This window comes from Procambarus clarkii, chromosome 2 (assembly GCF_040958095.1).
Source record: "Procambarus clarkii isolate CNS0578487 chromosome 2, FALCON_Pclarkii_2.0, whole genome shotgun sequence".
NCBI classification, from domain to species: domain Eukaryota; kingdom Metazoa; phylum Arthropoda; class Malacostraca; order Decapoda; family Cambaridae; genus Procambarus; species Procambarus clarkii.
In genome coordinates, this window is record NC_091151.1 from 24082076 (window position 1) to 24108166 (window position 26091).

The 26091-nt window shown below is 42.1% G+C and overlaps 1 protein-coding gene across 1 annotated transcript in view; it reads right to left on the reverse strand.

The window, feature by feature from the left end:
* Nucleotides 1-26091, reverse strand: part of LOC138365926 (beta-1,4-galactosyltransferase 4-like) — a 69465-nt gene that overhangs the window by 24772 nt on the left and 18602 nt on the right. Inside the window, exon 2 of the mRNA XM_069326639.1 lies at nt 24328-24482. Within this exon, the coding sequence (XP_069182740.1) occupies nt 24328-24482 (155 nt within the window). The remainder of the gene's footprint in view (nt 1-24327; nt 24483-26091) is intronic.

A 26091-nucleotide genomic window follows, 5' to 3' on the forward strand; every position in this document is an offset into this window, starting at 1 on the left:
CGCATCCCCCTAAACGTGTGACGTTGAGCCCCTCTCCAAGAGCCAGAAGCGCCAAGGGTGATCTCCTAGTATAAGCACTCTACCGAGTTGTGGGTTGGGTTGTCCGTAGAGAAGGATCAACGACGACAACACCAACCAACCCACAGTCTATAATACTACTCTGTTGTTTTTCCTGATCGCACTTATATGTGTCGCTTGCCTCAGGAGACTAGCATCTTTACAGCGGAACTTTATGCTATTCTCCATGCTCTTCGTCTCCTGCTTTCTCGTTGTCAGTCTTCCTTTGTAGTTGTTGTTGACTCTCGTAGTGCCCTCAAGGCTCTCGGGTCCTTTAATCAGGTTCATCCAGTAGTTGTCGAGATCCAGCATTGGCTGTTTCTCGTTCACAGTAAATTTAAGTCGGTTGAGTTTTGTTGGGTTCCCAGCCATATTGGTGTGTCTTTAAATGAACGTGCGGATGCTGCCGCCAAGGAAGCTGTTCGCTCTTGTCCCATCTCTCGTAAAGGCATTCAGTATTCCGACTTTTACCCGGTTATCCATTCCTCAGTCCTTACCCGTTGGCAAGCTTCTTGGTTGTCTGTTACTGGTAACAAGCTACGTACTCTTAAATGTTGTGTTTCCTCGTGGCAGTCCTCCTTCCACCGTAACCGGCGGTGGGAAACAGCTCTGGCGAGGTTGCGTGTTGCCCATACTCGCTTAACCCATGGTCACTTGATGGAGCACCGCCCTGCTCCTTATTGTCCTAGTTGCATTGTCCCTCTTACGGTCGTGCATGTCCTTCTTGAATGTCCTGACTTCCAGGACGAGCGTGTGTCTTGCTTTCCGACCGCCCCTCGCGGTCACCTGTCCCTCGATAGAATTCTTGGTGACTCGGATACTTTTGATATCGTTCGCCTTATGCGTTTTTGTTCTCGTATTGGCATCCTTGGTGATATTTAGCGCCCTCTGATTATTTTGCGTATTTGATGGTGCTACATAGCCTTCCCGGTTTGGTGCCTTCTTTTGATAATTACTTACTTACTTACTTCTCTGCTTTTATATCGGACATGTTTCCAAGTTTCCCATTTGTTTTTAATTGGCCCATAGTGCAAAGGTGAGCATGACGTTTTCCAGTTTGTTGCAAAATCCTGGGAGATGGTATCTTTGAAGGCTCCGTTACGTGCAACATAGGGAATTGGATGATGGGTAATGTGAGGCGTGTTGTACATCGCTACCTTCAGTGAACTTGATAGCAGAGGAGGTGGCTGCCCACTCCACACTCACAGCTTAATTGTGGTGTTTTGTGGAACAAGATTCCATTGTGCATTAGTAATATTCCAAGTGGTTCCAAGTTCATTCTGATCCAGTGCAGTCCAATAATGATGGTGTGCTTTCAGCCTCTGATACTGCTATTGAATTCAATAGGTTCTTCTGTCTATTGGGTCATCCATGGCTAATGATATTCCATCCTCCCGTACTAATGTTCATGACTTCCTTACAGGTAACTATCCACAGTCTCTGTACCTAACGCCTGCTAATTCCACTGATGTTAATGAGATAATCCTTTCCCTTAAAACTAAGCCTAGTGCTTTTGCTGAGATACCAACTCTAATTTACAAAAAAAGCCTCCAGATTTTTAGCTCCTGCCATTGCATTGCTGTACAACAAATCAATTGAAATCGAAATCTTTCCAGGAATTCTAAAAAAGCGTGAGTAACCCCCCAATCCATAAATGAGGTGATCTCACCGATGTCAACAACTTCAGACTAATATCATTTCTGCCAAACTTGTCAAAAATTTTTGAAAAACTAATTTACAAGCAGCTCTACTCTTATCTAGCCAAACACAATATACTTAGCTCATGCCAATATGGCTTCAGACACAAAAAAAACACTAACGATGCACTTATTAGTATGATTAACTTGATACATGCAACTCTTGATAAAAATGAGTTCCCTGTTGGGTTATTTGTTGACCTGCGTAAGGCTTTTGACACTGTCAACCACCAAAACCTTCTTCTTAAATTACATCATTATGGAGTCAGAGGTCACGCCCTCCAATATCTTCAGTCTTACCTTACTGACAGGCTCCAGTATGTTTCTATGAATAATTCCATTTCTTCCACCCTACCCATATCCATGGGTGTTCCTCAGGGCAGCATACTTGGCCCTCTCCTCTTTCTCATCTACATTAATAACCTTCCAAATGCCTCTCAACACCCTAAATCAATTCTATTTGCTGACGACACAAATTTCATTTTCTCCAGTCCTGACCCTCTTGCTCTTAATGTCACAATGAACACAGAACTAAATAAAGTCCATCTTTGGCTAACTGCCAACAAACTCGCCCTTAACATTGACAAAACTTTCTATATTTTGTTTGGCAATAAATCCTCAAATCAAATTAATGTAAGAATAAACAATATCCAAATTAATAACAAAGTAGATGGAAAATTTCTTGGTGTTCTCATCGGTAACAAGCTGAATTTCCAGGGGCACATTCTAAATATATATAAAAAAATCTAAAACTGTTGGCATTCTTTCTTATATCAGATATTATGTACCTCGCCCTGCCCTGGTGACGCTCTATTACTCTCTCATCTATCCTTATCTCAATGTATTTGTGCTTGGGGTTCTACTACACAAAATTATTTACGTCCTCTAAATATTCAACACACAGCTGCTATTAGAACAATATCTAACTTTGGCCCCAAACACCACTCGGTACCCTTACTCAAATCTTTGAATATGTTAGATATTAAGTCACTGCGCATCCTCTCATGCGTACTCTGTATATTTAAAACTCTGAACTGCAATGTCAATCCTGACGTTAGAAGCTTCCTAGAAGATTGTAACATAACTCATAGGCATCACACCAGAAACAAATACCTATTTGATATTCCAAGAGTGCGACTTAACCAAACTAGAAATGCTCTACAAATTAAGGGACCCAGAATGTGGCATGGTCTCCGCAATCATGTTAAAGGCTGTATCTCTCTCAACCAGTTTAAGAGTAAAACCAAGTGGTACTTAATTAACTCCATGTAACCTACCTTACCCCCTTAACATCAACCCATGTCTTGCTTTTGTTAAACAATGCTGTTTGTTATCCAACTTGTAAAATTGCTGATTTCTGCTATGCCCCCCCCTTTTTTATTTTTTATTTATTTTTTAACACAATTTATACCTAATCCCAATTACTATTACGTTTTAGTCTTAGTGTTTTTTTCCTCCACACCTTGCCCGAAACGCTATGCGTATTCGTGGCTTTAGGTATTGTATGTACTAGCTCTATTTATAAATCCAACATTATGTTTGTAAATCAACTATGTATGTATGTACTTTTCCTGAATAAAAAATTATTTATTATTATTATTATTATTATTATTTATTATTTATTAAGTATGAAATACGTTTTTCCAGCAGTAAGAAGTGCACTACAGACTATTCTTATATATATTTTTTCCCCAGACCTTAATTGGAAGTTTTCCTTTCAGCATTTCAAATTAAATGTTACCTCTTCCCCCTCCCGGGAACCCACGCACCCACACCTCAATCTCTACCCACGGTGTCACACCACCACCCAACCCCCCAAACCCCTGCCAATGAACCAGACCCCTCCACTGTCTCCCATCTGGCTACCCCTCCAGGCACTCCAGCTACCCACACTGCCGCTGCCCCACTAGTTGACCCCCATCCTGACTCCCAGGAGGTTGTCACTCCCGTTTGTGGCAAAGCAATATTAGACCGCATGATACAACCTCATCCAACCGTCCTCCAAATATTGCAAAAGCAAACGGAACTTGAAAAAGCCCTCTGCCGGATTAAGACGACTCATGAACCAGTCCTCACCATCCTGCAACAGCAGAGTCCATCAAGTGGAGGTCCTGCACGCCAGAGACTGGTGCAAGATGGTGCAACACATGCTGCTGAGGTACGTCAGCAGACACAACCAGGACACCACCACACCAGTGCACACAGTAACACCAGTACACACAGTGACACCAGTACACACAGTGACACCAGTGCACACAGTGACACCAGTACACATAGTAACCAGTGCACACAGCGACACCAGTGCACACAGTAACACCAGTACACACAGTGACACCAGTACACACAGTGACACCAGTGCACACAGTGACACCAGTTCACACAGTAACACCAGTACACACAGTAACACCAGTACACACAGTAACACCAGTGCACACAGTGACACCAGTACACACAGTAACACCAGTACACACAGTAACACCAGTACACACAGTAACACTAGTGCACACAGTAACACCAGTGCACACAGTAACACCAGTACACACAGTAACACCAGTACACACAGTAACACCAGTGCACACAGTGACACCAGTACACACAGTAACACCAGTACACACAGTAACACCAGTACACACAGTAACACTAGTGCACACAGTAACACCAGTGCACACAGTAACACAAGTACACAGTAACACCAGTACACACAGTAACACTAGTGCACACAGTAACACCAGTGCACACAGAAACACCAGTACACAGTAACACCAGTACACACAGTAACACTAGTGCACACAGTAACACCGGTGCACACAGTAACACCAGTACACAGTAACACCAGTACACACAGTAACACTAGTGCACACAGTAACACCAGTGCACACAGTAACACCAGTTCACACAGTAACACCAGTGCATACAGTAACACCACTGCACACAGTAACACCAGTTCACACATTAACACCACTGCACACAGTATCACCAGTACACACAGTAACACCAGGGCACACAGTAACACCAGTGCACACAGTAACACCAGTGCACACAGTATCACCAGTGTACACAGTAACACCAGTACACATAGTAACACCAGTACACAGTAACACCAGTGCACACAGTAACACCAGTACACACAGTAACACCAGTGCACACAGTAACACCAGTGCACATAGTAGCACCAGTGCACACAGTAACACCAGTACACAATAACACCAGTACACACAGTAACACCAGTGCACACAGTAACACCAGTGCATACAGTAACACCAGTGCACACAGTAACACCAGTGCACACAGTAACACCAGTACACAGTATCACCAGTGCACACAGTAACACCAGTACACACAGTAACACCAGTACACAGTAACACCAGTGCACACAGTAACACCTGTGCACACAGTAACACCAGTACACAGTAACACCAGTGCACACAGTAACACCAGTACACAGTATCACCAGTGTATACAGTAACACCAGTACACACAGTAACACCAGTGCACACAGTAACACCAGTACACAGTAACACCAGTACACACAGTAACACCAGTACACACAGTAACACCAGTACACAGTAACACCAGTGTACACAGTAACACCAGTACACACAGTAACACCACTACACACAGTAACAACAGTACACACAGTAACACCAGTACACAGTAACACCAGTGCACACAGCAACACCAGTACACACAGTAACACCAGTACACACAGTAACACCGGTGCACACAGTAACACCAGTGCACACAGCAACACCAGTGCACACAGTAACACCAGTGCACACAGTAACACCAGTGCACACAGTAACACCAGTGCACACAGAAACACCAGTGCACACAGTAACACCAGTTCACACAGTAACACCAGTGCACACAGTAACACCAGTACACACAGTAACAACAGTGCACACAGTAACACCAGTGCACACAGTAACACCAGTGCACACAGTAATACCAGTGCACACAGTAACACCAGTGCACACAGTAACACCAGTTCAAATAGTAACACCAGTGCTCACAGTAACACCAGTACACACACTAACACCAGTGCATTGTAACACCAGTACCCTCAGTAACACCAGTATACAGTAACACCAGTGTATACAGTAACACCAGCGTACACAGTAACACCAGTACACAGTAACACCAGTACATTCAGTAACACTAGTGCACACAATAACACCAGTACACACAGTAACAACAGTGCACATATAACACCAGTGCACACAGTAACACCAGGTCACACAGTAACACCAGTACACACAGTAACACCAGTACACACAGTAACACCAGTACACTCAGTAACACCAGTACACACAGTAACACCAGTGCACACAGTAACACCAGGGCACACAGTAACACTAGTGCACACAGTAACACCAGTACACTCAGTAACACTAGTGCACACAGTAACACCAGTACACACAGTAACACCAGTTCACACAGTATCACCAGTACACACAGTAACACCAGTACACACAGTAACACCAGTACACACAGTAACACCAGTACACACAGTAACACCAGTAGACACAGTAACACCAGTACACAGTAACACCAGTACACAGTTACACCAGTACACACAGTAACACCAGTAGACACAGTAACACCAGTACAGTCAGTAACACCAATACACAGTAACATCAGTACACACAGTAACCCCAGTACACCCAGTAACACCAGTACACACAGTAACACCAGTACACACAGTAACACCAGTACACACAGTAACTCTAGTACACACAGTAACACCAGTACACAGTAACACCACTACACACAGTAACACCAGTACACAGTAACACCACTACACACAGTAACACCAGTACACACAGTAACACCAGTACACACAGTAACACCAGTACACACAGTAACACCAGTACACACAGTAACACCAGTACAGTCAGTAACACCAGTACACAGTAACACCAGTACACAGTTACACCAGTACACACAGTAACACCAGTAGACACAGTAACACCAGTACAGTCAGTAACACCAATACACAGTAACATCAGTACACACAGTAACACCAGTACACACAGTAACACCAGTACACACAGTAACTCTAGTACACACAGTAACACCAGTACACAGTAACACCACTACACACAGTAACACCAGTACACAGTAACACCACTACACACAGTAACACCAGTACACACAATTAGGTGAGTACAATTAGGTGAGTACACAGTAACACCACTACACACAGTAACACCAGTACAGTCAGTAACACCAGTACATAGTAACACCACTACACACAGTAACACCAGTACACACAGTAACACCAGTACACACAGTAACACCAGTACACACAGTAACACCAGTACAGTCAGTAACACCAATACACAGTAACACTAGTACACACAGTAACACCAGTACACACAGTAACACCAGTATAGTCAGTAACACCAATACACAGTAACATCAGTACACACACACCAGTGTCACACCAGTGTGAGTACATGATGGAATTCAAACTTATGACCATGGGACAAGAGGTCTGGGAAAGGAGAGTTGACTACAAGAAAGGGGACTATAAGTTTATAAGGGACTATCTGGGTGAAGTGCAGTGGGAGGAAGAATTTAGAGGAAAAACAGTCCAAGATATGATGGACCTAGTCATACAGAACTGCCAGGAGGCCGAAGAGAGATTTATACCAACAGTAAAGGGAAGAAATAAGAAGGAATATAATAACCCATGGTTTAATAGGCAGTGTCAGGAAGCAAAAATGGCCAGCAGGCGGGAGTGGAGGAAGTACAGAAGACAAAGGACAGAGGACAACAGGATCAGATACAACAGAGCTAGGAACGATTACATTAACATAAGACGAACATCGGAAAGGGACTATGAGAACGATATTGCAATCAAAGCGAAAAAACAACCTAAGTTACTAAACAGTCATATAAGAAGAAAAATGTCGGTGAACGACCAAGTGACAAGACGAAGACAGAGGGGGCATACACTGAAAGTGACAAGGAAATCTGCGAGGCACTGAATGCCAGTTTCCATGGAGTGTTCACTACCGAGCCTGAGCAGCTCCCATTGTTGGAAGGGGTTACCCTAGATGAAAGACTATCAGATATAGAGGTGACAGCAGAGGAGGTAATGAAACAGTTGACAACTCTAGATGCAACTAATGCAGTTGGACCAGACCGTGGATACTAAAAGAAGCAGGGCAGGCCCTCAGCGTGCCTCTGGCAATGATCTTTAATGAGTCACTTATGTCGGGAGAATTGCCCAGTTGCTGGAAGAAGGCAAATGTCGTGCCGATCTTCAAGAAAGGTGATAGGGAGGAGGCACTTAACTATAGACCTGTATCACTGACAAGCATCCCCTGTAAAATACTGGAATGAATAATTAGGCTACGACTGGTTGCACACCTGGAGAACATTAGGTTTGTGAACAAACATCAACATGGGTTCTGGACAGGGAAATCGTGCCTAACAAACCTTCTGGAATTCAATGATAAAATAACGAGGATAAGACAGGACAGAGATGGTTGGGCAGACTGCATATTTCTGGACTGCCAAAAAGCCTTTGATACAGTACCGCACATGAGACTGCTGTTCAAGCTCGAGAGGCAGGCGGGGGTGGGGGGAAAGGTCCTAGCGTGGATAAGGAACTACCTAACAGGAAGGAGCCAAAGAGTTATGGTAAGGGTCGAGAAGTCGGACTGGCGAACAGTAACAAGTGGAGTACCACAAGGATTGGTGCTGGGACCAATTCTATTTCTTGTATATGTTAACGACATGTTTACAGGCGTAGAGTCCTACATGTCGATGTTTGCGGATGACGCAAAGTTGATGAGAAGAGTTGTGACAGATGAGGATTGCAGGATCCTCCAAGAGGACCTGAACAGGTTGCAGAGATGGTCAGAGAAATGGCTACTGGAATTCAACACGAGCAAATGTAAAGTTATGGAAATAGGACTAGGAGATAGGAGACCAAAGGGACAGTACACAATGAAGGGGAACAGCCTACCTGTGACGACGTGCGAAAGAGACCTGGGGGTGGACGTAACACCTAATTTATCTCCTGAGGCACATATAAATAGGATAACGACAGCAGCGTACTCTTCACTGGCAAAAGTTAGAACATCATTCAGAAACCTAAGTAAGGAGGCATTTAGGGAGCTTTACACTGCCTACGTGAGGCCAGTCTTAGAGTATGCCGCCTCATCATGGAGTCCCCATCTGAAGAAGCATATAATGAAACTGGAAAAGGTTCAGAGGTTTGCAACGAGACTCGTCCCAGATCTACGAGGGATGGGGTATGAGGAGCGCCTGAGGGAACTGTGCCTTACGACACTAGAAAGAAGAAGGGAGAGGGGGGACATGATAGGAACGTATAAGATACTCAGAGGGATTGACAGAGTGGACATAGATGAAATGTTCACACGGAATAGTAACAGAACGAGGGGACACGGATGGAAGCTTGAAACTCTGATGAGTCACAGAGATGTTAGGAAGTTTTCTTTTAGCGTGAGAGTAGTGGGAAAATGGAATGCACTTCAGGAACAGGTTGTGGAAGCAAATACTATTCATAATTTTAAAACCAGGTATGATAGGGAAATGGGACAGGAGTCATTGCTGTAAACAACCGATGCTCGAAAGGTGGGATCCAAGAGTCAATGCTCGATCCTGCAGACACAACTAGGTGATTACAACTAGGTGAGTACACAGTAACACCAGTGTACACAGTAACACCAGTGTACACAGTAACACCAGTACACACAGTAACACCAGTACACACAGTAACACCAGGACACACAGTATCACCAGTACACACAGTAACTCCAAACACCATGGAATACACGATAACACACACATGAACATAATAATTACACACACATAGCGCATCTGATGACAAACAACCTCAAAATGGATAATAACATCGCAGAATATCTCACTATACAACAACGGAACTGCAATGGAGTTCGCAATAGTATTAATGCTTTCATACACTACGTCTGTGAACACCAAATTGACGTCATAGTGCTACAGGAGACGCTGGTGGGTGATGACTTCAACCCAAGATTCAGCGGATATCGCAAGTTCTCCCTTCCCTCAAGGTCAACAACCAGAACATTGAAACGTGTAGGCAGCACAAATACCTTGGAGTTGGTATTAACACTGATATTGTAAATGATCTACACCGTAGGTTAAAAGAAAGACTAAAACCATTGAGAACACTTACTGGTAAGAATATTGGTATCAATATTAAATATGCTAGACTATTCTATATGATGTTCGTTAGATCTCTCGTTGATTGCAATGCTCTGCACTTAATTAATTTCCCCTCCTCTGTGTTGGACAAACTTGAAGTAGTACAGAATGAGGCCATGAGGATAATTCTTGGTGCTCCAAGATGCACAAGAATCATCAACATGCGGGAAGATCTGAAGCTTCCAACCATACTAGAGAGAATAATGCAAGTCAACACCACCTTTTGCCTTAAAGTCATGAGAGATCCTACATCTCCTGCATTGCTCAGAGACAAATTATTTAGTGCTGTTAACACCCTTTTGACTTGTGCCGACATACCAACTCACTCCTTTTATGATAATTGACTGAGCAACAATGCTGACAATCTCATTAAACTTAACATTTCTTTTAAGTGCAATCTACCTGTCTGTGATATTCCTCTTTATCTGTACCCCACCATTCAAGTATCATACACACCTGTCACCAAGAAAGATAATGAAACCTTGCTCTTCTCAAAGCTGTCACACTTGAAGGAATTGCCTCCTCCATCGAGAGTTTAAGATCTCACGAGCACTGTGTCTACGCCGATGGCTCAGTCCAATCCTTTACTGGACGGACTGCAGCAGCATGTAGGTTTTATAGAAATAATATTTGCACAAAGACTGTCAGTGTCAGGTTAAACAACTGGCTGACCTCCACACAAGCAGAACTAGCAGCATTACACCTAGCTACCAGTACATTAAAAAACATTGGAGGAGGAATAATATTTTGTGATTCAAAGTTTGCTTTTCAAGCAATCGAAAACTTCTCTTGGAAGATCGACAGCAAGAACCTCTTACTCCCAATTATAAATGACCTAATTGATGCACAGAGTAAAGGGTCTCGAATCTCCTTTGTATGGATACCTTCACACATGGTAATTATTAGTCTTGTAAAGCCACTACCACGCGCAGCGTTTCGGGCAGGTCCTTAATCTAAGAAAATTTTAAGCAGGTAAATACTTGCAAAATTTATAGACAAAAAAATGATAACAGTTACATGAAATGAAAAAAAGAAGATGAGAGAAAATTGTAGGTACAGCATATTAAAGCACATAGGTAGCTAAGATTGATTGCAATGACAGCTTGAATGGTTTTTGACAAAAATTGGTAGGCACAATACAGCAGAAACAATGAGTCATAATGAGACAGACATTGCAGCCAAATTAGCGTGTAACAAGTTTGAAGTTGAATTAGATCTAGGTATCCCCATCTCTGCTGTCAAAACTGTATTGGTTCAAACACTCAGATCTGATAGGAAAGAACTTACTGACTCCCAACGACCTGAAAGTACTAGTATTAGAAGCTATGATTTGTTCAGATCTGAAACCTATATCTATGGGTAGCACAAAACGTCCACTAGACTGTGCGACACAGTGGTTGCAAGGATCAGGTTGGGTTACCGTTACCTATGGCAGGTGGCTGCAGGTGACAGGTCTCCCAATCCTGAGCACTCCAGTTTCAAACTCTGTGAACAGGAACTACGGCACGATCTCCCGCACTACATCACTGAATGCCCAGTTATTAGACCTTTCAGACCAATTGGCATGGGGTACCTGGAGCTCTGCAATTACTTATATACAATACAATACAATACAATTTTATTTAGGTAAGGTACATACATACAATAAATATTTACAAGGATTGTTAACTTATAGGTATAGCTAGTACATACAATGCCTAAAGCCACTATTACCCAAAGCGTTTCGGGCATGATAAACTTAAATGACAAGCTTAATACTAATTGAGCATAATGAGTAGAATGAAAACAAGAAATGAAAACATAGATGAAAAAGCAGCACAAATACAATTATGTCGACAAACAGCGCTCTTTAAAGAAAAAAACAGACATTGGTTGACAATAGAAGGGTAAGGTAGGTTACAGGGAATTTATTAGGTATAGCTTCGCTTTTAACTTAAACTGGTTGAGAGAGGTACAGTCTTTAACATGGTTGGGAAGGTCATTCCACATTCTGGGCCCCTTGATTTGTAGAGCATTTCTAGTTTGATTAAGTCGTACTCTAGGAATATCAAAACTGTATTTATTTCTGGTGTGATGCTCATGGTTTCTGATACAACCTTCTATGAAGCTTTTGAGATCAGGATTGGCATTATAGTTTAGCGTTTTATATATGTATAATACACATGAGAGAATGTGCAGTGACTTAATGTCTAACATATTCAGAGATTTAAGTAGGGGTACCGAGTGGTGTCTGGGGCCAGAATTGGATATTGTCCTAATAGCAGCTTTGTGTTGAGTAATTAGAGGACGTAAGTGATTTTGGGTAGTAGAGCCCCAAGCACAAATACCATAGCTGAGATATGGATAGATAAGGGAGTAATAGAGAGTCACCAGGGCAGGGCGTGGTACATAATATCTGATCTTAGAAAGAATGCCCACAGTTTTTGAAACTTTTTTTGATATGTTTAGAATGTGTCCCTGGAAATTAAGCTTGTGGTCAATGAGAATGCCAAGGAATTTGCCATCTAATTTGTTACAAATTTGGGTATTGTTTATTTTGAGATTTATTTGATTAGAGGATTTATTGCCAAACAGAATATAAAAGGTTTTGTCAATGTTAAGGGTGAGTTTGTTGGCAGTTAGCCACAGATGGACTTTATTTAGCTCAGTATTTACTGTGGCATTTAGAGCAAGGGGATCAGGACTGGAGTAAATGAAGGTTGTGTCGTCAGCAAATAGAATTGGTTTGAGGTGTTGGGAGGCATTTGGAAGGTCATTAATGTAGATGAGAAAGAGGAGAGGGCCAAGTATGCTGCCCTGGGGAACACCAATGTTGATGGGTAGGGTGGGAGAAATTGTATTATTCACAGAAACATATTGGAGCCTGTCAGCAAGGTAGGATTTGAGGTATTGTAGGGAGTCTTTATTCACTCTCGTATTCTTGAAGATATCCTCACAGTGTACCCAAAATTTTCCAGTGCCGGCTACTAAACATATAGCCCTGTATGACTAACCATCCTGCGAGATGGGGGCTTTTATTACCACTGCCACCTTATTCAATCTTGTGTTGATGATATCCTCAAAATGCATCCGGAGTCTGCCAGTGCAGACTGCTTATCACATGCCTCTGTATGACTAACCATCCTGTGTGATGGGGATTTTTTAGCATCACCTAAATTTTTTCCCATCACCATTTGACACACTGTACTCCACTTCATATAGTCTAGGGTAGCTGCACTAATGCAGATGTACCTCATAATTAAAAAAAAAAAAATCCCGCTGGGGAAAGAAAACGGGGTCTCATCACTTTTGTAAACATCAACATACCTGCACAGATTATTGATGACCTCCACATGGGGGATGAGTATGAATCATTGTGGGTAACCCTTAACTTAAACAATAATGCCCTACATATAATCAGCCTATATGTGCCACAGACTAAACTTGATCTTGACACACTACCTGAATTTGTTAATGAGGAACCTACCCTGCTGGTCGGTGACCTTAATGCCAGGCACCCACACTTTGAAGCCAACTGTCATCAACCCAATATCAATGGACGGAAACTGTCACTCTATGTCAGGGGGAGTGAAAACCTTAGAGTCCTGGGTGATGAACAGCCAACTCAACTCAGAGGAGGAAGATTAGACTATGCTCTCCTGCTGAATGCACAGGACACGGATGCCAGTACACACATTGTACACAGTTTATGTAGTGACCACTGGCACTGATTACCACCGTCGACATGAGCAAGAAGAAGAAAGAGTCAAGTAGAAGAAAAAGGTTATTACTCGGACCAGATACGAGACCACACTTCATAAATAAGATGAGTGACTGGTTCACGGAATACCAAATCCCTGAAGACATTGATACATTTGTTGATGACCTTAATCACCAAATTGAGAGCTGTCTCAGAGTTCTGCGCCGTACGACTGGGCGAAGTAACCATCAGAGGAAGACAAATAAAATGGTATGAGAACGATTACATAAAGATGCTTAGCGCAAATGAGTAGAGAGTACCGGAGACATCCCATTGAAAGTACCAAAGAGCTGTTTAAAACTGTGTGTCAAGTAGCCTGGGAAGAGAAGATTAAAGAGCGGGAGAGACAATGGCTTGAGTTCACTAGGTCTATTGGAAGGGAAACATCTGCAAGACAAGTGTGGGCAAAAATTCAGATAGCTAAGGGGGGCCAGAGCCAGGCCAGCGGCTCACAAAAACCCCCAGGGTAATTGATTGATTGATGAAGATTAAGCCACCCAAAAGGTGGCACGGGCATGAATAGCCCGTAAGTGGTGGCCCTTTTAAGCCATTACCAGTATCAAGAGCTGATACTGGAGATCTGTGGAGGTGCGAATGCACCCTGCATGACGGGAGATGTCTCCCTTATGAATGTGTTAAGATGAAGATGAAGCAACCCAAAAGGTGGCACGGGCATAAATAGCCCGTAAGTGGTGGCCATTTTAAGCCATTACCAGTATCAGGAGCTGATACTGGAGATCTGTGGAGGTGCGAATGCACCCTGCATGACGGGAGATGTCTCCCTTGTGAATGTGTTAAGATGAAGATGAAGCCACCCAAAAGGTGGCACGGGCATAAATAGCCCGTAAGTGGTGGCCCTTTTGAGCCATCACCAGTATCAATAGATGATACTGGAGATCTGTGGTGGTGCGACTGCACCCTGCGTGACGGGAGATGTCTTCCGGACCAAATGGTGCCCCAGGGTAAGGCTGAAGAACTAATTCACAAGTGGAGTGATGCATCCTCCTCCTCCTACTCTTTCCCTGCAGGAGAAAGCAGGAAACAGCTCCTCCGACATAATGACAGAAGAAAAAGGATAACAAGGGCACTGTCTAATGATGACGAATATGGAGAAATGATCACAGCCCAGGAAGTAAGGGGCGCTATGAAAAGGGGTTAATGTACAGCACCTGGTGAAGATAGCGTCACCTACGACATACTCAATGCACTGTGTGAAGTGTCTGGGAATCCACTACTCCACCTGTTTAACAAGTCATTCCTAAGTGGAGTGTTGCCCACACAATGGAAACACGCAATAATTGTTCCCATACCGAAGCCCATTGAACTTGGTAATTACAGACCTATCAGTCTTATGTCATGCACTTCCAAGATGCCTGAAAAGATAATCCTAAGCCGACTGTTGAACAAAATAGGCAGGTTAGGGGAGGGGGCCAATGGATTTGTTAAAGGACGGAGCACAGCAAACTGTATAGTTAATTACTTGGCTAATGACAAGGCTAGGTACTCTGTATTTGTTGACATCAAAGGAGCCTTAGACATATCCACAAGGGCCGTGACGAGGACTCGAACCTGCATCCGAGAGCATTCCAGACGCTGCCTTAATCGACTGAGCTACGACATGGACAAAAGGAGTTGAAACCGAAGTTCTACTGAACTTACTGGATCCTGCAGCCTCTCCGAGGCACAAACCAGGGTTTTACACAACTCCCCCATGCACTCGAGCTATGTCAATAGGCCGTTCTCCCTCTTCGCCCTTACATCATCACACACAGAAATCACAATTGCGTGATGCATCAAATGAACAAATCCACAAGGGCCATGCCGAGGATTCGAACCTGCGTCAGAGGCTCAAACCCTGGTTTGTGCCTCGGAGAGGCTGCAGGATCCAGTAAGTTCAGTAGAAATTCGGTTTCAACTCCTTTTTACCATGTCGTAGCTCAGTCGATTAAGGCAGCGTCTGGGATGCTCTCGGACGCAGGTTCGAATCCTCATCACGGCCCTTGTGGATTTGTTCATTTGATGCATCACACAATTGTGATTTCTGTGTGTAATGAAGCCTTCGACAAAGCGCAGGTAATTGTGATACTGGATGAGCTTGCATGCGTGGGTGTCAAGGGGAGACTCTTAAAATGGGTTGAAGACTACGTCACAGGGAGGAAGGTCAAGGTATGCTTCAATGGAGCAGTCTCAAAAACAATGAATATGGAACTAGGGAACCCCCCCCCCCAAGGCGGAGTCTTAAGCCCTACACTATTCAATGTACTTATGAACGCCATTGCAAATATTGATTTTCCGGAAGGAACACAACAAGTGGGATATGCAGATGATGTCCTAATACAAGCTCCCACCTTGGAAAAAATTAAACAGTCCATTGAACTCCTTGGAAGGATATGTGTTGAGTTCGGTTTCACTCTCTCCACAAACAAGACGAAGGCATACTCCCATCACAAGCAGGGGGCAAATGAAGAACTACAAATTAATGGTGTAACACTTGATTGGGTTGACCACCACAGGTACCTTGGCATCATTGTCGGCTCTCACAAGGGAAAGAAAGAAGAGCTCAACCAACTCATAGGAACATGCAAAAGTCGACTCAGGGCACTGAAAACCTATGGCCTGGAATGGATAAGGAACCTCTATTGCCGTCCTTAAAATGGTGTACACAGCTCATGTGCGCTCCGTCATAGACTATGCTGCACCTGTTTTGTGTACCTACTCCCAAAACGAAGTGAAAAGGCTCGAAAGCATAGAGAATGAAGCAATGACAATCATTCTTGGAGTTCCAAGAACTGCCAAATCGTCTAATCTACGAGAGGAGTTGTCCTTCCCCAGTGTTAAAAGCAAGATTAAGGAACTGAATGCTAAACTTGCAATTAGGATAACCAGAGATCCCTATTACAATGATATTGGCAAGAAAACTCTGGGTTCTGTGCTGTTAATAGGAGGAAACAGGAGAAGCAAAGAAGGGCATCACAGATCAGCCTGCTACCTCGAAGAGCTTCACCTGCTTGAGCAAGCCCGTGAGCCCTTGCCTGTAGAGAGGTTATCTTCCTGGGAGGATGACTCATGCAGTATTATCATCAATGAAATGGCAACAAAAACTCCAACATGATACCACAAGAAATGAGGCACAAGTATCTCTGGGACATTTATAAAGAAGCCAGAGATGAACTAGAACAAATTTACACTGATGGGTCATCTAATTCTGTCATTGGCAGGGCTGGTGCAGCATTCACTGTAATTAGGAATAATGCCTTTCAATGCAAAAATGGAGGGAAGGCACGCATTGAGAACTATGCCTCTTCATCGTAACCGGAGCTAATTGTCATTGTTATGGCGTTAAGATTCCTTGAATGAAACACTAATGGCGCAGTGATCTGCACTGACTCAAAAGCAGCACTACAAAGCCTAAGTAAAAATCGGGCAGAAAATCTTGCGATAGTCACTGAAATTAAGAGAGATATGAGGGTACTAATCAATCAGGGAAGAGTCGTCAAGTTTCTGTGGATCCCCTCCCATGTTGGAATATGTGGGAATGAACGAGCAGATGTGCTGGCTGCTGAAGGCGCTGAAGGAGACCATATTGAATACTTCATACCCAAGACTCTGCTACAAATTAGAGGTATTGTCAGGCAATATCACTGTGACAGGGTAACTGAAGAAAGGAGGATAGAAGCACAACCATAAATCTGTACGCTGGTACAACATGGTTGCAGCTGGCAACCCTAATCATTATGAACGAAGAGGAGGTGACCGTGGGAGAGTATCAGTAATAGTGAGAATCCGCCTTGGATACAAATATCCATGGCGATTCGGAATGGAAAAAAACAGTTGTGCAGCAGAGTTTCAGAATCTGCGATGAGAGTGACGGACACTGCCTTTACCATTACCTGAAAGAATGTGAACACCTGAGAGACATTAGAAATATGTGTAGAATAATAAACCCCACATTGTTTGAGTTAGGAAAACACTATTTGTCAAATTTTGATACTGTTCTTAAAAGATTCCCCCATTTTACACCCGCAAGATAACGTAAGATTTTAAAGGCTGACAGATGTTAATCTTCTTGTTTGAGGAACTGTTCACTTGAGACAGTTAAGCAAGTCCCAGCTGTGTCTGGGTACAAGTGACAGGATGAACAACTAAGTGGGTTTTCTTCCTATTGGGGAGTGTTGTACATGCTGCTAAGGCGGTATGTCCACTCACAGGATGAGTGGCGCTGCCCAATAAACTCACCCCTTGGGGGAAAATTAAAAAAAAAATTGTTACTGTACCATGTCATCAATTTAAGTGTTCCTTAAATAATCTGTTTTTATAGTACTTTACCAGTTAATTACAGCATTTGCTATAAAATTGCAGTGTAATTTTTTTATTCTTTCAACAATCCATTTTATTTAAAATTTTACAGGAAGTTAATTTTGTTTTAAATTCTTGATGCCTTATTGCCCACATGTCCTGCATTACATGTTGATTCTTTTGAGTGCATTTTTCTGCATTATATTAATTATTAAGCTTTTATTATGCCACATCTTGAGTGTTGAATTCTATATTTGTTTAATTATTTTTCTTGAAATTTGCAATTACACCTTCTAGGTTTATAATCAAATTTGTTATGCTTTGCCTGGTTTAATTAATTACATTACTCTAGATTCAAGTCATGTTCATACCAGATTGCATATTTAATTTACAATTTTGCTGATTCCCATTTATTTTGTCGTGCCTAACTATAATTTAAATGTTTATTCTTTGCATTTACTTACTTGAGCCTAGTTTGATTTTCTGAATGTTGTTATTCTGTAAATTCTAATCTTATACCTAGAGTTTCAAGCACACACTAAGTTAGTGGCAATGCCTGCAACTGTTGCAACTCCTTCTGACTCAAATGGAGCAGTTGCTCGTACTAATGTCCAGCGCTCCTTACAGGAGATGGCTATTCTACTTTTTGCTGGAGTATCTCACGTATTGGAATCATGGTTTAGCAAAGTGGAAGCAAAGGCCAAAGTGCATTTCTCAGAACCTTCTGATGATGACTACTTAGCAATTGCTAGGTCAAGTTTTGACTCCACCAAAGGTGATGCTCATTTTGTAGATGATGAGAAAGCCATTGTTAGCCTCCAGTCATGGCCAGAATTTAAGGATTTCTTTCGTGTTTTCAAGGCTCATGACAAGCCTATTTAGTACATTGATAGGTAGTACTCTTTTGGTATTCAGACTCACTTCCAGAACCTTGAGAAAGTACTTGCAAAGCTCGTAGAAGCAAATTTAAAAATAAAATTCTCAAAGTGCTCATTTTTAAAGGAGAAGATTAATTTCCTAGGTCATACAGTCACCTCTTCAGGCATTACCTTAAATGAATAAAAAATTATTGCTGCACGTGATTTTCCAATGCCTCGTACTGCAGAAGCCGTGAGTCAGTTTACAGGTTTTCTAGGATTTTATCGTTCGTTTATTGCTGGATTCTCTACAATAGCCACTCCACTTTACAAGTTGGAAAGAAACGATGAACCCTTTGTTTGGGAAGAAGCCCAAGAACAGTCTTTCAGGAAGCTCAAAGAAGCATTCATCTCTTCACCTGTTCATAGGTACCCAGATTTTTCTAAACCTTTTATGTTGGTCAGAGATGCTAATGAAATAGGCTTAGGTGCAGCATTACTTCAAACTGAAAGTCACAGAGATCATGCAATAGCTCAACTAGCTGTACATTGTCTAAGGAAAAGAAAAATTATGGTGCAACAGAGCGTGAAGCTCTAGCAGTTGTATGGGCTTTTAAACATTTCAGGAATACAATTTACCCAGTTCATGCTGGCGATGAGTCACAATAACGTGGCTGAAGTATGTTGACCAGACCACACACTAGAAGGTGAAGGGACGTCGACGTTTTGGTCCTTCCTGGACCATTCTCAAGTCGATTGTGAGAATCGACTTGAGAATGGTCGAGGACGGACCAAAACGTCGTCGTCCCTTCACCCTCTAGTGTGTGGTATGGTCAACATACCCAGTTCATGTTCTTACAGATCATCAACCAGATATTTGCCAGATATTTACTCACAATTCAAGAATTTAATCCTTCATTTGGGTATATCCCAGGAAAACAAAATGTTGTAGCTGATGCATTTTCTTGACACATAGCTGCATATCCAGTTAAATTACCCAGCATGAGATGCTATAGTAGTAGAGACAGAACAAAAACAAGACCACATATGGGCACCTGTCATTAAGTTTTTGATTTAGCAAGATACTCGTCGGATTCACAAGCCCCAGTAACATTGAAAGAACTAGTAATGTTAGACAATTTACTGTGTAGAATAGTAAAGCTAGGGACACCCCCAAGGAAGTGTTATCAGTTAGTTGTTCCAGCTGTCTTGGTACCAACTGTGTTAAAGATCATCCATGATGCTCCTGTAAATGCACATCCAGGAAAGGATTGTACACTCTAGTAAGGTCGATTGAAGTATTTTTGGCCCAAAAGGGCTAAAGAATTGCTCATTATGTTGACAGAAGTTTAACCTGCTTACAGTACAAGGGACACATCATTGGACCTAACCCAATTCATGTGTACCCAGCAACTAAAGCCCCTTGGGAATGAGTATCAATATATTTGTTGACAAATTTTGCAGAAACTGAAAAGGGTAACAAACACTTGCTTGTAATGGTTGAAAAATTTTCACGTTATTGCGAACTAGAACTGGCGGCCTCCGGCAACCAGGAGGCCTGGTCGACGACCGAGCCGCGGGGACGCTAAGCCCCGGAAGCACCTCAAGGTAACCTCAAGGTAAGGTAGTTCCTATCCTGAACAAAACAGCAGAAACTATAGCCAGTGCATTCCATGACCAAATAATTTGTAGATATAGTATGCAAAAAGTAATTCTCTCAGATAATGGTCCCGAGATCAGTAATAGTTTCTTAACTAGTTTGTGTGAATTATATAACATTAAAAAAATGTAGTATTATGCCATATCACCCAGCAAGTACTATGTTTGCAGAGCATACAAACAGACTATGCAGAGCGTACAAACAGAAAAGTGTTAGATGCCTTGAGAGTCACATTGATTTTTGATAACAGTAATTGGGATGAGTTCATATCCTTAATTCAGTGTGCCATACACTCTTCAATTAATGCTTCTACAGGAGACACTCCTCATGCTATTCTTTATGGTACATATAAGATTCTTCTCAATGAAGTGATCAATTCACCCCCTACTCCTTTGTATAACCTAGATGTTTTTTTCAAGTAATGCATTGACAAATGCAACCAGTCTTTAAGAAAATATGAGAACACTTATCCAAGACAACTACGGAGTTTACTCCAGCAAAGGAATGCTCAAGCTAAGTCCAGTAAGATGACTGTCGGATCTGTAGTAATGGTACTTAACGAACACAGGTCTGGCCCTATGTACACGTTAACTAAGAAATTTTTAGGTCCATATAAGGTAATAGAGCTTATCAAGATTAACAAGAACAGACTTAAGAATTTGTTAACAAGATAATTTATAAACGAATATTTATACCACATGAAGTTAGCTAAAATTACTGCTGGTGAGTCTGATGCAAAAGATGGCAATGACCATGCCCAGACAGATTCTTCTATAGGGACACCACCTATTGTGGTTGACAGACCACTTGACGTAGACCTTCCGCTTGCCAGCACTTATAATCTTAGATCTAGACCTTTAGTCTCAACCATGCACTCACCAAACGTCTATTGGCTAGATGTTAATGAGAATAACAACCCAGATGCTGCTGCTGCTAACAACACTGATACTGCTAGCATTAGTGTTGTCTGCTAATATCAGTGTTGTTGCTGACATCAGTGTTGCTGCTGACATCAGTGTTGCTGCTGAGATCAGTGTTGCTGCTGATATCAGTATTGCTGCTGACATCAGTATTGTTGCTAGCATCAGTGTTGCTGCTGACATCAGTGTTGCTGCTGACAACAGTGTTGCTGCTGAGATCAGTGTTTCTGCTGATATCAGTATTGCTGCTGACATCAGTATTGTTGCTAGCATCAGTGTTGCTGCTGACATCAGTGTTGCTGCTGACATCAGTGTTGCTGCTGAGATCAGTGTTGCTGCTGATATCAGTATTGCTGCTGACATCAGTGTTGCTGCTGACATCAGTGTTGCTGCTGACATCAGTGTTGCTGCTGACATCAGTGTTGCTGCTAGCATCAGTGTTGCTGCTGACATCAGTGTTGCTGCCAGCATCAGTGTTGCTGCCAGCATCAGTGTTGCTGCCAGCATCAGTGTTGCTGCCAGCATCAGTGTTGCTGCCAGCATCAGTGTTGCTGCTTGCATCAGTGTTGCTGCCAGCATCAGTGTTGCTGCTTGCATCAGTGTTGCTGCTTCTGCTGCCAGAATATGTCGGTCTGCATCAGGTGTTAGTATCTATACTGATGTGTTAGCTCTATCAGTGAAACACTGACCCCAAACATTCTATCCAACTTTTTACCTAGTTCATCATTGACTATTTTACCAGTAATTGTTTCATTGCCCGCGATGAGAGCTTTCCCAGTGGCATTAGGACTGCCAGGTTCAGCTGTGTTCATCTTCCATCAGCAAGTTCATTTTTGGCTGAATCTTTTTTTTTTTTTTAGATATATACAAGAGTTGTTACATTCTTGTACAGCCACTAGTACGCGTAGCGTTTCGGGCAGGTCCCTGGAATACGATCCCTGCCGCGAAGAATCGTTGTTACAACCAAGTACACATTTTATTGTTGAGTTAAACAGAGGCTACAGTTAAGGATTTGCGCCCAGTAAATCCTCCCTGGCCAGGATACGAAGCCATGGCAAAGCGCTCGCGGAACGCCAGGCGAGTGTCTTACCACTACACCACGGAGACTGGTGACAAGTCAATCTGATCCCAAATCAAATGCCCCGCCCCGCTGACTCCTTGCCACTGACAGACAGTGTAACCATTAACAGTGTCAGCACAAATGTCGGCCTGAGCAAAGCTGGTAATAGGCCCAGACCAGATGGAATATGTAGGCCCCATTTTGAACTGTTCACTAGGTATTACTTGGTGATAAATGCCTATGATTTATGCATTTCTATACACATGTACATGTATACACATGTACATGTGTATACATGTGCACATGTAGTGTAAGTTACATACTTACAGAAAAGAATGACAAATTATATTGATTTAATAAAAGGTAATTGGTAGCTTTTTATGAATGTTGGCCCTCTGTGACCATTCATTGACCCCCCCCTTCTCCTGACCAACCCTGAGCATAACCACCTGGTACCTTTCACGTGATACGTCTTGCTAGTAAGAGAGAAACAGTGCAGTCACACTTGCCAGGTACAGTCTTTGTGGCGCAGTGGTAAGGCACTCGTCCAGTGCTTCGTGAGCGCTTTTTGGCCTGGGTTCGAATATTGGCCGGTAGGTTTGACTGGGCGGCAGTCATTAACTGTAGTCTATGCTCATCCAGTAGTGAATGGGTGGCTGGTTGTTAAACGATTTGGTGTCATTTTCTGGGGAAAATTAAGATTAAAGTTTGGCCTCGTTAAAAGCCAAACGTGGATGCATACACTCTGGATTCCTGTCCCCAGACGCAGTGAATTATTATTTCTCTAGTGGCCTCAACAGGGACAGGAAGTCGGCGGCTTGCCAAAGGTGCCCACTCTATCTTGAAGAAATATTCATACAACTTTCTAAGATCTGCAGAGTTTCATATTAATTAAATTCAGATTTTTGTCTTGAACAGTCCTAATACTTTTATAGAAGTGTTCCTCATCTTTTAAGTTTTCTTTCTCAGAAATCAAAGAAAATTGTAAATATTTTATGGCACACTAAAGAAGAATTAAATTAGTCTGCGCATTATTTTCTTAAACAATTTGGTGAGCTATTAAGCAATTGTTTGTTATTTTAGATTTAGCTATTCGGAACAAAAAGTTTCATACAACACGGGCTATAATAAGCCCGTAGTGGACTTACCTGTCACAGGAGCGGTTCCTCCAAAACTCAGTTAATGAATAATAACATATAATAAGGATTATATGTTAAATAGGAAATAACTGGGAATTTTTACCACGTTTCTGATGTTGACCTGACCATATGTAAACTGTGTAACCCGTCCTCGACTCAAGTCCATTTCATCCAGCGGTCGACCCCAAAGACGCATTGATAAATTTTTACATGTTGTTCATTCAAAACAGGAATTTTCTCAAATATAAATTTATATTATAATATATTATCATATTGTGCATATATAGACATAGGTTAGGTTTGGTTTTATTCTAGTGTTGTTTAACCCTCTTCCCCGTTTGGTTGTCACAGAGGAAAATGTATATATATTGCGGTTAGCATTGTTAATGCGTGGCCACGTCTGTGGTAGAAAATAATAATAGTGAAAAAACTGCTCAGTTCTTGATAACTTCACCCTCACTTAGGGTTGGATCTGTGAAGAAAGAGGCACTGACGCCTTATAGAAAGAGAGACGAAAAGAACCGAATTATTGGCAAAGAAAGGTCATAACAGGCGTCATCTTGGGATTAAAGAAAACTTATTTTATAATAATAGGTAGTTGGGTCATTAAAAGCTTTAAAGAAGAGCAACAATGATAACAGAAAACTGAGAACCACAAAACAAATCAGTGAATACAAACCTGGGTTTCCCTATTCCTGTATGGCACAATTACAGCGAGGGACCATCTGGCTACACAGTGCTTTGGCGAGGAGAACCCGCCCTGCATCACTCCTGCCTTCTGACGCGCCTCCGCTTCACTGATGTTCACCTTCTCCTCAATTGCCAAATTACCACCTGTCGGTAGACATGGTTGCAAGTGGGAGATTGGTTAGCCACCAATCACATATACAAGGTGTGCAAGCACATTTTAAATTATAAGCACATGTACTGCCATTGGATAGTGAGTGCATAAATGAAATAACTAAAGTATTTGTTAAAACAAACTTGGCTTATTAGGCAAATCGGGCCTTGCATAGTAGGCTGAGAAGTGCGTTCTGACTACTAGGTACGACATATATATATATATATATATATATATATATATATATATATATATATATATATATATATATATATATATATATATATATATATATATATATATATATATATATATATATATATATATATATATATATATATATATATATATTATTAAATATGACCGCATAAGTAAGATTATTAATTCTAACACGAATTTTCTCGATCTCTCTTATATTTCTTTTCAGTGTTCATGGTAATTGAAAAAACCAATTCTCCAAAATTCATTTTTATTTCTAGTCTGACGCGACACTTCAGCGCGTTTCATAAAACTTATTACATTTTCAAAGACTTTAGTTTACACACACACAACTATAACTGAATAGAGCTTAAACATCTTCGATTTTTTATACCTGCATTTGGGTGAGGTGATGTTACAACAGTTTTGGATGAGGTGAAAACAAACTTTCAACACAAGACAGAACACGAAATAATGGGTATTGAAGGTGAGAATGGAAGTAATTGCAGAGGGCCTATTGGCCCATATTTCTTGATGCTTCTATATTGAAGTGGAGTCTTGAAGTGGGTAGATTCTACCTATTTCAGGTAGATTCTACCTGAAGGAGGCATCTCAAATGCCTCCTACAGCTCCTGCAGATGTCTGACATCAGGTACCTGTGTAAAAATGTCGTCAAGATACCTGCAGTATATGGCCGGTTTCAAGTTCATGTCGACTAAGACTTTTTGCTCGATGGTACCCATGTAGAAGTTCGTAAACAGGACACCTTGGGGAGAACCCATGGCGACCTCATCTACTTGCTTATATATGTGCCCATCCGGGCTCAAGAAGGGTGCCTCTTTAGTACAAGCTTGGAGTAGTTTCCTTAGGATATTTTCTGGTATGTCAAGAGGAGTACAGGCTGGATCACGATACACTCTGTCGGCTATCATCCCGATTGTCTCGTCCACTGGTACGTTGGTGAACAGCAATTTTACGTCCAACGAGGCTCTTATTCCTGTTGCCCGTGTACCCCGCAGTAAGTCAACAAATTCCTTTGGCGACTTCAGGCTGAAGGCGCAAGGGACATAAGGAGTCAGCAGGCCGTTGATTCGCTTCGCTAGTCTGTACGTGGGTGTGGGTATCTGGCTAATGATTGGCCGAAGTGGGTTTCTAGGCTTGTGTGTTTTGACATTTCCATACGCATATCCAGGTTTATATTCCCCAATAATCTTTGGCAGGTCTAGTCCTGATTTCTTGGCATTCACAGTTTCGATTAGTTTGTTGACCTTTGCTTTCAATTCGGCTGTAGTGTCCTTCGTTACCCTTTGGAATTTAGTTTGGTCAGAGAGTATGAGGTTCATTTTCGCCAGATATTCGTCTTTTTTAAGAATGACGTATATTGGCGACTTGTCACCTCTCCTG